This window comes from Corvus moneduloides, chromosome 15 (genome assembly GCF_009650955.1).
Source record: "Corvus moneduloides isolate bCorMon1 chromosome 15, bCorMon1.pri, whole genome shotgun sequence".
NCBI lineage: Eukaryota > Metazoa > Chordata > Aves > Passeriformes > Corvidae > Corvus > Corvus moneduloides.
The window spans coordinates 18,671,121-18,684,672 of record NC_045490.1 but is presented as its reverse complement, the minus strand read 5'-3'; the positions used below and the strand labels follow the sequence as shown (position 1 = coordinate 18,684,672).

The following is a 13,552-nucleotide window of genomic DNA, read 5'->3' as shown; positions in this document are numbered from 1 at the left end:
AGATTTATGTGTTTGGGACTCCTTGGTAAGAGGAGATGCTGCTGCTGACATCACACCCACTTCATGCCTAGGGATGAGCAGCCAGCCAGCAGCTGGCCCGAGGGAGGTGGGCAGTCCTGCAGGGTCCCCGAGCTCTGTCCTGTGCTCCCGGGCACACACACAGCAGCTCCGCAGGGACAAGAGAGCACACGGGCTTCCCGGGCTTGTCATCTTCTCCTTAATGTTATTTTTGTGTACATCAGTGTTTTTATTGGGTCCAGCTGAGACTGGGAACAAGAGAGTCAAAATAACTTCATCAGGGTTTGCTCTTGCAGTAATTCTAACCCTCTGCGGGGATGGGAAGGGCTCACACTCTCTCCAGACCCGAGAGACTCCGGCGCTCTGGATGTGTCTCAGCGAGGAGCTCAGGGCCAGGTTCTGAGGTTGTTGTCTGTTGGGCTTGACTATGTCAGTAGGAGTTTATTCAAATGAGAGTGATCAAAGACATCAGCGTTTGGCCCTTTATTTTTCATTTTAGGTGCTTTTTCGAGCATAACAGATCTTCTGAACTTTTTTGAGGCTCATCCTTCAGTAATTCCAGACTCAGAGCCTGGCAGCTTGTCAAGCAGTTCTCCTGCCTCTGTAGAAATACTGTCCACTTGAGCTGTGTTTGGAGGCAGCAAGACACCCTGATGAAATAGAGGAATTTCTGTGCTAACACTCTGAACGTTTCTCTTTCCAGGCTTATTTCTGAGTCATGGCAAGCTTGCAGGTGGCAAAGTTCAGGGCAGAATTTGTTCACAGCTGTCCCCGCCCAGGCGTTTTTACAGCACACAACCTACCCGCCTCCCCTTTTACTGAATCTTGTCTAGATAAGCTTATTCACCATCATCGAAGCAACTGCCAAAATGTTTTTAGTGTCTCTCATGGTGAATTATGTATAAAAGATCTGCAAGAGGTCAAGTCTGATTTCCCACTGCTTAATCCTGTTTTCCTAGATGTACACAAGAGTGCAAATAGCCTCATGTTAGAATGACAGTATTTTACATTCGTTTTTCACATGGCTAAGGGATGACCAACCTCTGGGTAGTGCAGGCTTGGGCCGGTAATATGGTGCTTATAGCTCAGATGGGGGCTTTTATGTGTGTGTGTGTGTGTGTGTGTGTGTTTGTCTTGTTTTTCACAGAATTACAGATTCAGGGATTTACTAAAGTTTTATTTAAGTTGGACAAAAATATCTTAGACCTACCTTGGTATTTATTCTGATCTGATTCTGGTCTTACATCTGCTCAACTGTCAAACAATTTTCATATGCGTGGGCTAATAAAAGACCTCAAATTAGCACATTTTCATTTAAGCTTCTCCCAAGATGTGGTGAATAGAGTGAGGTTGTAGGGACTATGTTTGGAAGCTTTGTCATCCTATAGGAGCCTGGGCTCCTATAGGGAGTTTGGGGAAGAGGACTTGTGTGTTTTAGAGCCTCCCTTTTACCTTGATAGTGCCATTCTGGCATAAACAGCACATCTCTACAGGGTGGGGAGGAAGAATCTGCCCGAGATGGTCCCTGAGGTGCCTGGGGAACACCAGCAGCTCAGCGTCATCCCCTGGGCGGGTTTTGTTACCACTGCTGAACTGGTAGGGAAACTTTTTGGGTGGGCATTCCTACAGAGGTCTGTGATGGTCCAGGCCAGGTGGGACAGGGCTTAGAGCAACCTGGTCTAGTGGAAGGTGTCCCTGCCCGGGGGGTTGAGACTGACTGAGCTTGAAAATCCCTTCCAACCCAACCATTCTGTGATTGCATGTTTCTATGAATGGGGTCAAGCTTAAATAGTGGAGAGCGAATTTAAATAGTGGAGACTGATATTAAATAATCTGAGAGTGATACTTAATGACCTGACCATGCCGGGCTGTGCACCCTGTGGGGTTAACTGCAGCACAGCGTGTCCTGCCTGCACAGCTGGCCTGGGCTGGGCACTCAGGCTGGTGTGCTTGGCACCAACACGGAGATTTCTGCATGTCTTGGCCCTGTGTGCTGTAGACAAGCCCAGGGAGTGCCAAGGGACAGCTCAGTGCGCTGGCAGTGGGACAGGAGCCTCCCTGGTGTGAGGCGCTGGTTTGTGAGTGGGAGCGCCCGAAAGCATCGCCCGGAGCCTGAAGCTGCTATCGGCTACTGCAGAGGTGGAACCCCGAGGGAGGGCTGCCAGAAGGGGAACGTGGGCTCTGTGCTGGGATCCTCTCCTTTGCCCATCGCACGGACCCTCGTGGGGCAGCTGTCCCGCCACAGCCGTGTCCGAGGCTGTGCTCCCACCCTGCCGGCGGAGGCGGGACCCTGGAGCCGTGCAGGGGTCTTTATCAGCACTCGAGGGACTTCCGATGTGTGTGAAGTCCTTTGTGTGGAAGTATTTACAGGATCAGGTTGCTGTAGTGTAAGTGCCTTTGAGGTCTTTGCTGCGTTATAGATTTTCTTCTGATGTCTCCCATGCAAATATTTAACCTGTCTGGTTCCTGAGAGCTACCGAGGCTGTTCTGCGGGTGGCAGGTTGTGTCTGCAGCCTGTCCTTTGTTCACGCAGAGCCCTCGGTCCTGCCTCCCTTCCCACCCCGTGATGGGGCAGGAAAACGTGCCCGGCGTCTTGGCACTCGCTGTGTGTGCTGATGCTCTGAGGGGCTTACACACCCCAAAAAGCCTTTGTCCCCAGGTGCAACAGTTAGGGTGCTGGCCGAGTGAAAGGTACAGCGTTTAAAGAAACCCTCATTTAGAGTAACAGCACCTATAAACACCTGGGTCAGCACTGGGAGCTGCTCCCTGGGCAGCCCCTGCGCTGACACCGAGCACTTCCCTGGCTCGTGCAAAGCGGTGGCTTGAGACAGAGAATATCTGGAGCCTGGGCCTTGGACCTGCTCCTACCCCACGAATATCCCTTTCAATGATCTGACATGCATATGCGGTGCTTAGGACAGACAGGATGAGCTCAGTGCAGTGGTATGTGGGTCAGCGCTCTGCCCTCCCGAGCACCAGCCGCGCTGATTGCAGTGGTTGCTCCTAATTTGCACCTGAATATTTGAGAAGGGAGTTGGGTTCTGTGGATTGTAACTATTAAATTCCACACAGTTTGCAGGACTATGCAAGTGTGCAGACAAAACTTAGGGATGCAGCCTAGATTCCATCACAGCCTGCAGGCTTCATTAGACCCTCCAGACTTTACCTAATTTTGGTGTTATTCCCTCATCATTACATCATGACTGCGGAGACGGGGTCATTCTCTCCTATGTTATGGTCATGGAAGGGATTCACGTGGTTTGGGTAGGGGTAGGCAGTGTTTGAACAGGTCTCAGCTATTCCAAGCACTGTCGCCTGTGCTGGGAGTCTCAGGAGAGGATTCAGTCTCAGCAGAGAGTGGATTTTACTCTCCCATCAGATGTGATACATGCCCTGTGAACGATGGGAATGTCCTGGTTCACAGCACCTGGGTAACAAACTGGGAGAGCTGCTCTCTGTCCCAGGTGCTGGGCTCCCAGCTCATGTGTCAGTGCATCCTCTTCACTCACTGGAAATGGTTTCAAGCCTGAGAATGGTTTCCCTGACTGTTTCAGAAAATGAAGAGCAACAAAAGCAACAAAATCTTGTTCCCCTCTGAGATCCTCTTCCCCAGGAAATCTGATGTAGCTGGCCAGCTGCAAGGTGCCTGTGGACAGTGTAAGCAGCTGTGTTCCTTCTCCCTGTGGCTCCTTTTGCAGGTGTTTCACCTGCAAAAAAACCCAAACCAGTGGCAAGACTTGAAGTATCCTGCACCCTTCTTGTGTTTTCCCCTTTATTTCTTTCTTTATCTGGAACTGAGGGTTTTGTGATGGGTACTTGTAAACCTTACACCTCTCGGGTGCCCTCTCTCTCCTCTCTTTCCCTGTGCTGTTCTGGCTCCTGTCCTTCCACTCCCAGGAAATATCTGAAAGATAGTTTGGCATATTTTCTGCCACCTTCACATATCTCCCTGACTTCATGTTTTCTTAGCTGGTAGATAGCTTTTCAACATATATATATGTAATCCTTTTCACCTAGACTTGTGAGGAATTCCAGTCTCTTCCAGTGGGAGTTTTCAGGAAGGTTTAGGTTAAATGGGCCAATAAGGCAAAACATGTAGCAGGAGATCTCACCCTCTAAAGACATCTTTTCTCTTTCACTCTTTTTTTTATTCCCCTGGAAAATATATCAGAATATCTAGCTGTCAAAGTATTTAAACAATAACACCTGATCTGAAGATTGGAGTACAGGGCCTTTGAAAATAAAGATTGTAATCTCTGTGTGGTGTATGCAGGGACAGATGGAGCTGGAGGTCAGGTGTGCTGAGCAGCACAGCGCTGTGGGGATGCTGCTCTGGCACGGTGGCTCCTCTTACCTGAGTTCTCCTGGACATTCTCTTGAATTTTCCCTGGCATTTCCATCGTGCCATGGCATAATTATCTCAGGACAGGACACATTCCAAGTCCAGTTTGAATTAATGTAAAACGTGGTGGTGGTGGCTGAGCTTTTCTCCTGCTGTGTGTGAGTGGGGTGAGAGACACGATCAGCCCCTTGTGCTGGGTCAGCCCCCGCCCCCCAGGAACTCTTGTTGCAACCTTCAGGGCTGGGATTCATCCCAGATAATTTTAGATGTGTTGTTTCAGGTGCCTGTTCCTGCTCCTGAGAGAATTTAGGGAGATGCCTGTTGCACAAAGAAGCCTCAGCTGTCAGGGGTGCTGCAGACTGGAAGCCAGCCGGGTGATAACCCACCCTAAAGCCACACTGATCTCTCTTGCAGAAAAGGGGGTCAGGGATCTCTAGAAATAAGAAGATGTTTCCACTGCCTTAAGACTCAGATTTTCTGGAGATGGGAACCTCTGTGAGGCCTTGGCCTGTCCCAGGGCAGCTCAGGTCACAGCAGGGATCAGACACCCTCTGCTGAACCACCTTCCTCGTGCTCCCACTCCTCAGCACTGGGTGCAGGCTGCTCCCTGGGGGTTTTGGGCTGTCCCTCAGGGCTCTGGGATGGAGGCTGCTGTGTTCACGAGCATGAAGGTCTCACTGGCTGCCTGCTTATCCTCTGCTGCTCGGGCTGTGCCGTGGCACTCGCCTGGGAGGGATCTCAGCGCTGCCGTAACCTTTGCAGCCCGCAGGAAAGGTGACTTCCATTTAGTTCTAAATTATGACATTATTTTATTAGATCTTTAAACTTTATTTAAATTTTTTATTTTAAAAGGGGGAGGAAGGTATCATATTTTAATTAGTAGCGGTGCCAAAGGAGTCCTAGATTAATTATTTGAAATCACTCCATCCAGATGGTTTTAATTTTCACAGCAGGGAACCGGCATCTTTTTAAGGTGATATTTTTCAAATTAAAATCAGCTTGGATATTACTCATACTGGCTGCAGAGCAAGGGGGTGGGGAACACGAGCCAGTGTGCCCTGTGTTTGTCCATCTGAGCAGGGGCTGCAGCGGGGACCTGCATCAGAGGGGTGTAAGCTGCCGGCTGTGCAGCGGGACCACAGCTCACGGCTCTCGTGCTGGAGGGTTTGGTCGGTGCTAGCTCCTACTCTGGCTGGCCAGAGCCTGTGTCTGGTGCTCAGAGTTGCTCTCAGCAGCTTTTTACTCTCAGCTGCAGTGGACAGGGAATGGCTTGCAGCTCAGAGGGAGCTGTGCTGTCCTGTCCTTGCCTGTATGGAGCCCTCACCTGACCCTGTGCTGGGTGGCCCTGCACCAGCTCTCGTGCCTGGGTGGTTTGGCCACTGCAGATCCGTGGTGCTCTGGCTGTTGGCCATGCTCCTGGACCAGGCTTTGCTGGCCCCATGACCTTCACTCCTGTGCTGGCTGCTGGTCTCCCTCTCTGAGGCTGACCTCCATCCTCTGCTCATGTGAGGAGAAGCCCTTCCAAAGTCACCCCTTTAAAGGCAGAGAGTCCCACCTTTGCTGTTCCCTTGCCTGTTAGTGCTGCATTGCACCTGAGCAGCCTCCCTGAGCTTCCTGGAGCAGTGGGCACTCACTGAGTTCCAACCATGCTGTCAGCCTGCCCTTGAGGAGCTGCCCCTGGCCCTGTGCCATCATCCCCTCCTGGCTGGCTCACCTTGATGTCCTTACTCTGACAGGTTATTTCTGGCTCGTGGCCCTTCCTCACAGAGTGGTCACAGGTTTGATACTGCCTTGGCAGGTGAGGGGACAGAGTGGGCAGCACCCAGCTGTTGCTTGCAGGCTGCTCCCCATCACAGATAGCCAAAACCATGATGTGTTTCTGAAAAACTTCCATAAATATCCATATCTGTGCATGATTGCAAGTAATACTCTGCTGTAATACAGACATTATCCCACTTGCTGTCAGAAAGAAGTTATAATTTAAATATCCCCTGTGATAGCAGGTTTAACAAATATATCTAAATAAATGTAAGCAGCTAGTAACTGGAAACCCCTGAACTTACAGATGTGACTGAGCTGCGAGGGGAAAACTGTTTAGGGCCCTTGTGAGTTAAAGGTTTGTGATATTTGCACTGCTGCAGAAGCCAAAAGCTGACTTTACAAGTGGGAAAAATATTAATGTGTTTAAATGAAACAAACTCCTATTTCTATCCCCATGGTAAATCCTTACAATGAACATATTTGCTCTTAGAGGGCTTTAAAGTTTGAAATATGAATGCCAAAAAGAATGTGACTTTTTGCAGCACAGATCAAACATTCTGCAGAGTTTGGCAAAAGCTGCATTTCTACGGCGAGGCTCAGGACTTACAGGCGTGAGTATTTCCAGAGCAGGAGCGTGGAGCTGCACTTGCTGACACTCACACATTCTTGCATTGTGTTTCAACCATGTCTCCTCTCTCCCCCTCCATGTCGGAGATGGATCTGAACCAAAATGTCCAGTCTGCCTGATTCTGCCTCTCCAGGGAAATTCCTGGAATCCGAATCTTGAGCATGACTGGAATTTCTGTTTAGATTAGAGATGGAATAAAAGGCTGAATTTGGGTCTGTCTGGGTTTTTGAGACGATGATGATGGCATGCTGCTCATCTGAGTGCAGTCTGGCCCCTTCTGCAGGTACAGCTGTGTCAGAGCAGGGCGTTCATGGAGATGCAGCAGAAATCTGTCCTCTACCCTAGCTCCTGGTGATGCTGCAAACCAGCTCTGGCATCAGGAACCAGCAAGACACTGAGATTGGCCACATTTGTCCCGGCTAGAGCAGGAGAGCTGGACTGCCAGAAAGCAGTTTGTGACCTCCTGGAAGCACAGCCAGGCATGGAGGATATCTGCAGGGTGGGTGTGCCTCAGATAGAACAAGCAGTGCCAAATTTCTCCCTGCTAGATGCTGGACCTTCAGGAGATCACTGTGATGTTTTGCACTGGAGTGTGCAGCTGAATCACTTCTGTGCAGTGTTTGAGGGCTGCTGGCTCTGAGGAAAGGATTTCCCTTCTCGTCATGCTAATCTTTCATCTTCATGAGAATAAAGTCCATGTTCTCACCCTCCAGGAACCCTCCTGCAGCACAAAGAAGAGCACTGTCATTGGAACAGGCTGCCCAGGGCAGTGGTGGCATCACCATCCCTGGAGGTTTAAAAGCCATGTAGATGTGTCACTTGGGGACAGGGTGTGGTGGTGGCCACGACAGTGCTGGGGGAGTGGTTGGACCTGATGATCTTGGAGGTTTCTCCAACATAAGCAGTTCTCTGGTTCTGTTAGCACTGGGCTGATGTTGCTGATGAGGTGATGGGGTTGGTATGGACAGATGGAGCCCACACACGTGTGTGGGTCATTCTGTGCTAAACCAGCTCTAAACCCAGAGTCTGTGTGTGGCAGCGAGAGGAGAGGGTCAGCCCTGTGCCGCACCAGGCCGTGAGCACGGCCGCTGCGTGTCCCCGGGGCTGTCCCCGTGCAGAGCACCCTGGCGTGCTGTGGGTCAGCCGGGCAGTGGGACAGAGCCCTGGGGAGCTCTGCACCCTGGGACCTCATGGGACCATGTTGGTAAATGCTTTCTTTTCTTCTTCCTTTCCAAGCCCAGCTTCTAGTGGAAACAGACACTTTTGGCAGCCAAGTCCGGATCAAAGGGAAGGAGACCGATTTCTACCTTTGCATGAACAGGAAAGGCAAGCTAGTGGGGAAGGTAAGTGTTTCCTATTAATTCATTTGTAACCTGAGTGTTACCTTTAGCAGCCTCCTCGCGGCTGTAATGATGTGTTCGAGCTCCGCCTGTCAGCCTCAAATGAGAAGCAGGACGGGGCATGTGGGGTTTGCAGGGCAGCTCTCGCTCTCCCAGGTGCTCTCCTGAGCGTTCTCCCGAGCCTCCCCAGGTGTAAAACGAGCCCTGCAGCCTCAGGGGCTCTGCAGTGGTGCTGCAGGTATGGACGGGGTCGTGCTTCACGTGAGATGTCACCTCAGCATCCCAGTGCCACCTCCACAACACCTTCCTCACCCGATCTCTCTTTGGGGGGACATTCAAATATGGATTTCCCCCAAAATTCCTTTTGGAGAAATTCAGAATAGAAGGGCAGGCAGAGCTCTGTGCTGGTGGTTCGTGCTGGGCAGAGAAGGCTCCTTCCTCGCAGCCAGGAGCCGGGGAATGGTGTGGCACAGCCAGGGCTGGAATCCGAACATCCTGCTGGGGCTGGGCCTCCCGTTCCCAGCGCTGCAGGAGTGTTTTACTGTGGATGCCCCCCCAATGGAAGCATGTAACAAATTACAGAGTGTTCACTCCTCCAGCTTAACTTCTGTGCTGAAGTAGTATTTTTTGTGAATTGACTTGTTTTTGTAATTCACACAGTCCTTCTGTATTGGCATGGCTGTGGGCTTGCCAACCAGGCAGAGGCTTGTGCAAAGCTGAAGTGCCACCAAAAAACAAATGTCAAATAAAATATTCCAACCTTCAAACCTCACTTTGCACCACCAGGAATTCAAATCTAGCATCTTTGTGGCTGTAAAAAAGGGAAGCTGAGTTTTGTTTTGAGTCAAGGCATTGAAAGCCATGCTCCCAAACAGAAACCAGAAACCAAATGGCTGTGGTGAAAAATTATTTACTGTTGTGGTCCCAGGAGTGACACCTGTGGGACACTGCCTTCCCTGGAGGATCCCTCCCGCCTCCCACTTGTGTTTCCTTGGGCAGCAGATGCTCTGTGGAGGCTAAGCCCAAGTTGTTTGCTGCCAGCCAGGGCCCCGTGCCTGACCTGCTTTGCAGCTGCCTGTCAAGGCAGGAGGCATCCAGGGCACTGCTTAAAATCAGGGAGAAATGGAAATCAGTGCTCCGGGAGGGCTGCAGCAAAGCAGCCAATTCTCTCTGCTTCCTGCACTGGTGCCACCACCCTGCATGAGACCCCACTGTTTGGTCTTGGACAGGGACATTAATTGTCTTAACTGGATTTAGATCATGTTGGATGCTTTTGAAGGTTGCACTGGACACAAACCTGCCTTTGATTTCTTTGTGCCTTAATTTTCCATCCTTTAAATGTGATCATAACATTTTCCCCTGAAATGCTACAAGGATAATTTTGTTAATGTTTATGAGGTGCTGATACCAGTCATGGAGACCTTAGAAACACTCAGATGGGGTAAAATGAGCAGAAAACCTTACCTTTTCTTCAGCAGACCTTGCCCCAGGCGGGTCAGCAGCGGCACAGGGCAGCCCACAGCCTGTCCTGTTTGGCACTGAGCGTCCAGGACCATCCTGGCAAAGTCAGCACCTGTTTTTCCAAACATGCAGTATGTTTGTATGTAATTAAGGCTCATCCCTTGATTTGGCCCACTGGGCACTGTGGCAGGGCAGTTCTTTAGCCTGTCACCTTTCAGGCAGTGTGAACCTTTTCTTTTTCCCCCGATGTGCTTTTCATAGTGTTGAGTTGGCAAATGCTTTGTTACAAAGAATAAATAAGCCTATTCCTGTAAGTACTGCTGCCTTCCCACCCCAGCCTGTGACAAGTTCCTGGAGCAGCTGACCTGGGCCGGAGGGAACGCGGCATCGGGAAGGCAAATGTTCCAGACGTGTTGCCCATATTAACAGCTTCTCATGAGCAAAAAAAGAAAACAATAGCATGTCTTCTTGATACCAAGGAGTGTGGTTTTAATTAGTGTCATAGCTTCAGCTCTCTTTGTGGCAAGAGTTTGAGGGAATGCTTTTTAGCCTGAATGCTCTAAACAGCTAGTAAGCCCCAAGGAAAACGTGAGATAAAAGTTATGCCTGGGCTTATACAAATATTTAAGTTCAGTCTGGGGGTGGAGGGGAATGAAGCCCACGAAGTGATTGTTCCACGGTTGTCCTGCTATGTTCGTTTGGCAGGAGAGGAGCCATGGGACCAACCTGGGCCTTTTTCCCTGCTCGCTTCCCATTGCCTGACACTGCATAATCCCCAACAAGACCAGCACATGCCATCTGGCTTTGTTCTCCTCCTCACTCAGCAATTTTGGATCCCCCCCAGCTGAAAACCTGCTTTGAGTTTAGTCCCTTTTGTGTCCCATAATCGCCTACAGAGAGTACCACGGTCAGGAGCAGGTTGTTGTTGTTGTTCTCAGCCAGAACTGGTGATGAACACAAGAGCTCCAGAGATGGACTTTTCCCCACCTTGGAGCTGGTTGTGTTGCAGGGAAGCAGATTAACCCCCTGGGGGTAAGAAGAGCAGCCTTTGTGTGTTTATATTTATTTCTGGTAATTGCACCCCCACCAGAGTTTCCCAGCAGAACCATCTGATGGAACCTGCTTAGGAGCCCCAGACCTCGGGGGTTTTGCCTCTCTCAGGCGTTGTGTGTGTGTGTGTTCACAGCCAGCAGTGACCAAAGGGCTTGGAGCTGTTTTGGGCTGGCTCCTGGCTCTATGTAACAGCAGCTGCTGGGGTCCCTGGAACTCTGTGTGATGCTTTGGAAAACTGGAGACGGGGGAGGTGTGGTACAGCAGTGACTTCTCTGTCTGGCTCTCTGTTAAAGATGAGCAGCACCCGGGGAAAACAGACTGGAGTGTGGTTTTTTGTGGATTCTTGGTGTTGTGTTGAAGAATGCCCAAGAAATATATGATTTTATCTCTTTTTACTTCTGCCCATATGTTTCTTTGCCTATGCGTTTTTGCTGCTACATAAAAATTGTAGGTCCTGACTTTTCCAGTCTTCCTGAAGTTTTCTATGGACCACTGAACTTTATTATAAAATAAAGAATGGTTTGGGTTGGGAGGGATCTTAAAGGTCATCTCGTTCCACCCCTGCCATGGGCAGGGACACCTTCCACCATCCCAGGCTGCTCCAAGCCCTGTCCAGCCTGGCCTTGGAATCTTGCAGGAATCCATGGGCAGCCACAGCTTCTCTGGGCACCCTGTGCCAGTGCCCTCAAAGTAAAGAATTTCTTTCTTATATCTGGTATAAATTTGCCTACTTTTGGTTAAAGCCATTACTCCTTGTCCTATTGCAACACGTCCTGCTATAAGCTTTGTCCCCGTCTTTCTTTAACCTCTTTTAAGTACTGAAAGGCTGCAATAAGTTCTTCCTAGAGACCCCTATTCTCCAGCCTTTATGGTGGAATCAGACTACAGGGAGAGAGATTAAAATATGAAAATTCAGAACAAGAATGCCAGCTGCTTTTCTGAGAAACTTTTTTGTCTTTTTAAAAAAATTACGAATCCTATTTATTTATCTCAGGCTCTTACAAACACGGCGGGGGGAGCACTCTCAAAGGTGCAGTTCTTCTTCCAAGGAGAGGCACGATGTGACTTGTCCACTTGTGACAAGGCACAAAGTCATCTAGAACACAGGAACTCTGAATACTGGCAGTAATTCAGTGCTAGGGGCAAAGAGGAGCTGATGGTCTCTTTGGAGGAGCTCTTGAGTGTCTAACTGGTTCTCCTGCGGAGTCCTTCTGTGGTTCTTCTCTCTGCCTCAGCTTCTCTTATCTCGTGCATTGAGATAAGGCCATCAGTGAAGTGGAGATCTCGTGTTTGCTGAAGGCTGGCAAAGTCTTTGAAGTCTCCCAGAGTGAGGAATGGCAGCCTGGGCTGAGCAGGTGGCTCTTGGCTGAGCTTGGCTCCAGCTGCTCTTGCTGAGCCTGTCCTTACAGCACATCCAGGCTCTCTAGAACTGCAGGAGGCTGCAGAGATTGCCTTCCCCTGCCTGTCCCGTCCTCTGGCAGGAGAGCGTTTGCAGTCGGGGCTCTCTGTGACGCCTGAACCTTCACACCATGGCCAGAGCCTGCCCCTCCCTTGGGCACGGCCGGGGTTGGTGGTGGCTGCATGGGGAGCAGGGCAGAGCAGCTCCTGGCCCCTGGCAGTGTCTGCAGGGAATTCCCTCTGGTTCCCTGACATCCACCCGTGGGATGAGGCAGTCTGGTCAGTGCTCAGGCTGCAGCAAGTGTCCATGGGGAGGGTATTTCACCCTCCCACCTTCTTTCAAAGATCCTCAGTGATCTGGTGTCCACACACCCTCAAAATCATTGCAGTATAGGAGCATTATTTTTGTAAAAGTGTTTTAATGAGTTGGATTTTATTCCTCCATTCTCTGAGCTGAATGTGAGCAGTGGGGAAAAGCCGTCTGGTGAAGGGTAGGGAGCTGTGGGCAGCTGGGTGGCTGAGGCAGAGCTCCAGACTGGTGACAGAAAATTTAGGTGCCTCCTGGGGACGTGTCCCTTGGCACCATGTCTGCAGCACTGGAGCCCTCCCAGCACTCCCAACGAGCAGTGCTGGGCTTTGGTGCCCGAGCACAGTCCAGCTCCTGAAAAAAGCTGTGCAAAGCATGGCCGTGCCAGGGGCATGCCCTGGGGGCAGGGGGCAGGAGGTGGCAGGGCTGTGCTGGCCACCAGGGCCTTTCCCCAGCCCTGACCAGCACCACTGTGCTGGTGCCACTGACAGCAGAGACCTGCCTCTCAGACACAGCATTTTTTCTGGTGTGATAACTGCTTTCCAAGCCAATATATTTCTTAATGTTACCAGAAAGTTGCTAATACCATATGGCAAGGCTCTCTGTATTTTTGCAGGACAACAAACAAATTGTTGCTAGATGCCAGACTGCTCTGGCAGAGCTTTATCACTGATGCCTGCCAGCAGTAGCCTTTAGGGGATAGTAATAATTCGGGGTTGTTTACATTACAGCTTTAAAATAGGGGTTTTCTTGAAGCATATGTGTGTTTAGTCAGGAAAGTTGGCTAAAGAACTCTGACAGCATCAAAGACTGAAGGTACCCAGTGTGGCCTGTAAATGTGCTCTTGGCCTCTGTAACTCCTCTGGCCCCACGGGAGAAGGAGCTGTTGTGTCACAGGAGCTGGGGGCTTCAGTGGGAGCCACCCTTTGAGGGGCAAGGAGACACCAGGGGATTCTCCAAAGCCTTTTTGCTGCACCTGGAGCAGACTTTCATCAGCTGGCTTTGGTTGAGAGGGAGGCGAAGCTTTCTTGAAAAGCTGTCTTTGAAACGCTGCTGGTGGAGAACCAGTTCATCACTGCGGGGCTGGGGGCTGAGACAAGGACACTCAGGGTGAGCCCCGAGCCTGGTGCCCTTTGCATGCCCCAGTCCCGATGGCGTTTGGGTGCCAGTGTCCCTGTTGTCCGCCTGTGCCAGGGCCATGCTGGGAGCCAGGGGTGCTGCAAGGTGCCAGAGGTGTGTGGGGA

At 50.7% G+C, this 13,552-nt stretch overlaps 1 protein-coding gene across 1 annotated transcript in view; it reads left to right on the top strand.

The window, feature by feature from the left end:
* Window positions 1-13,552, top strand: part of FGF18 (fibroblast growth factor 18) — a 68,447-nt gene that overhangs the window by 43,587 nt on the left and 11,308 nt on the right. The window contains exon 4 of the mRNA XM_032125307.1: window positions 7,986-8,092. Within this exon, the coding sequence (XP_031981198.1) occupies window positions 7,986-8,092 (107 nt within the window). The remainder of the gene's footprint in view (window positions 1-7,985; window positions 8,093-13,552) is intronic.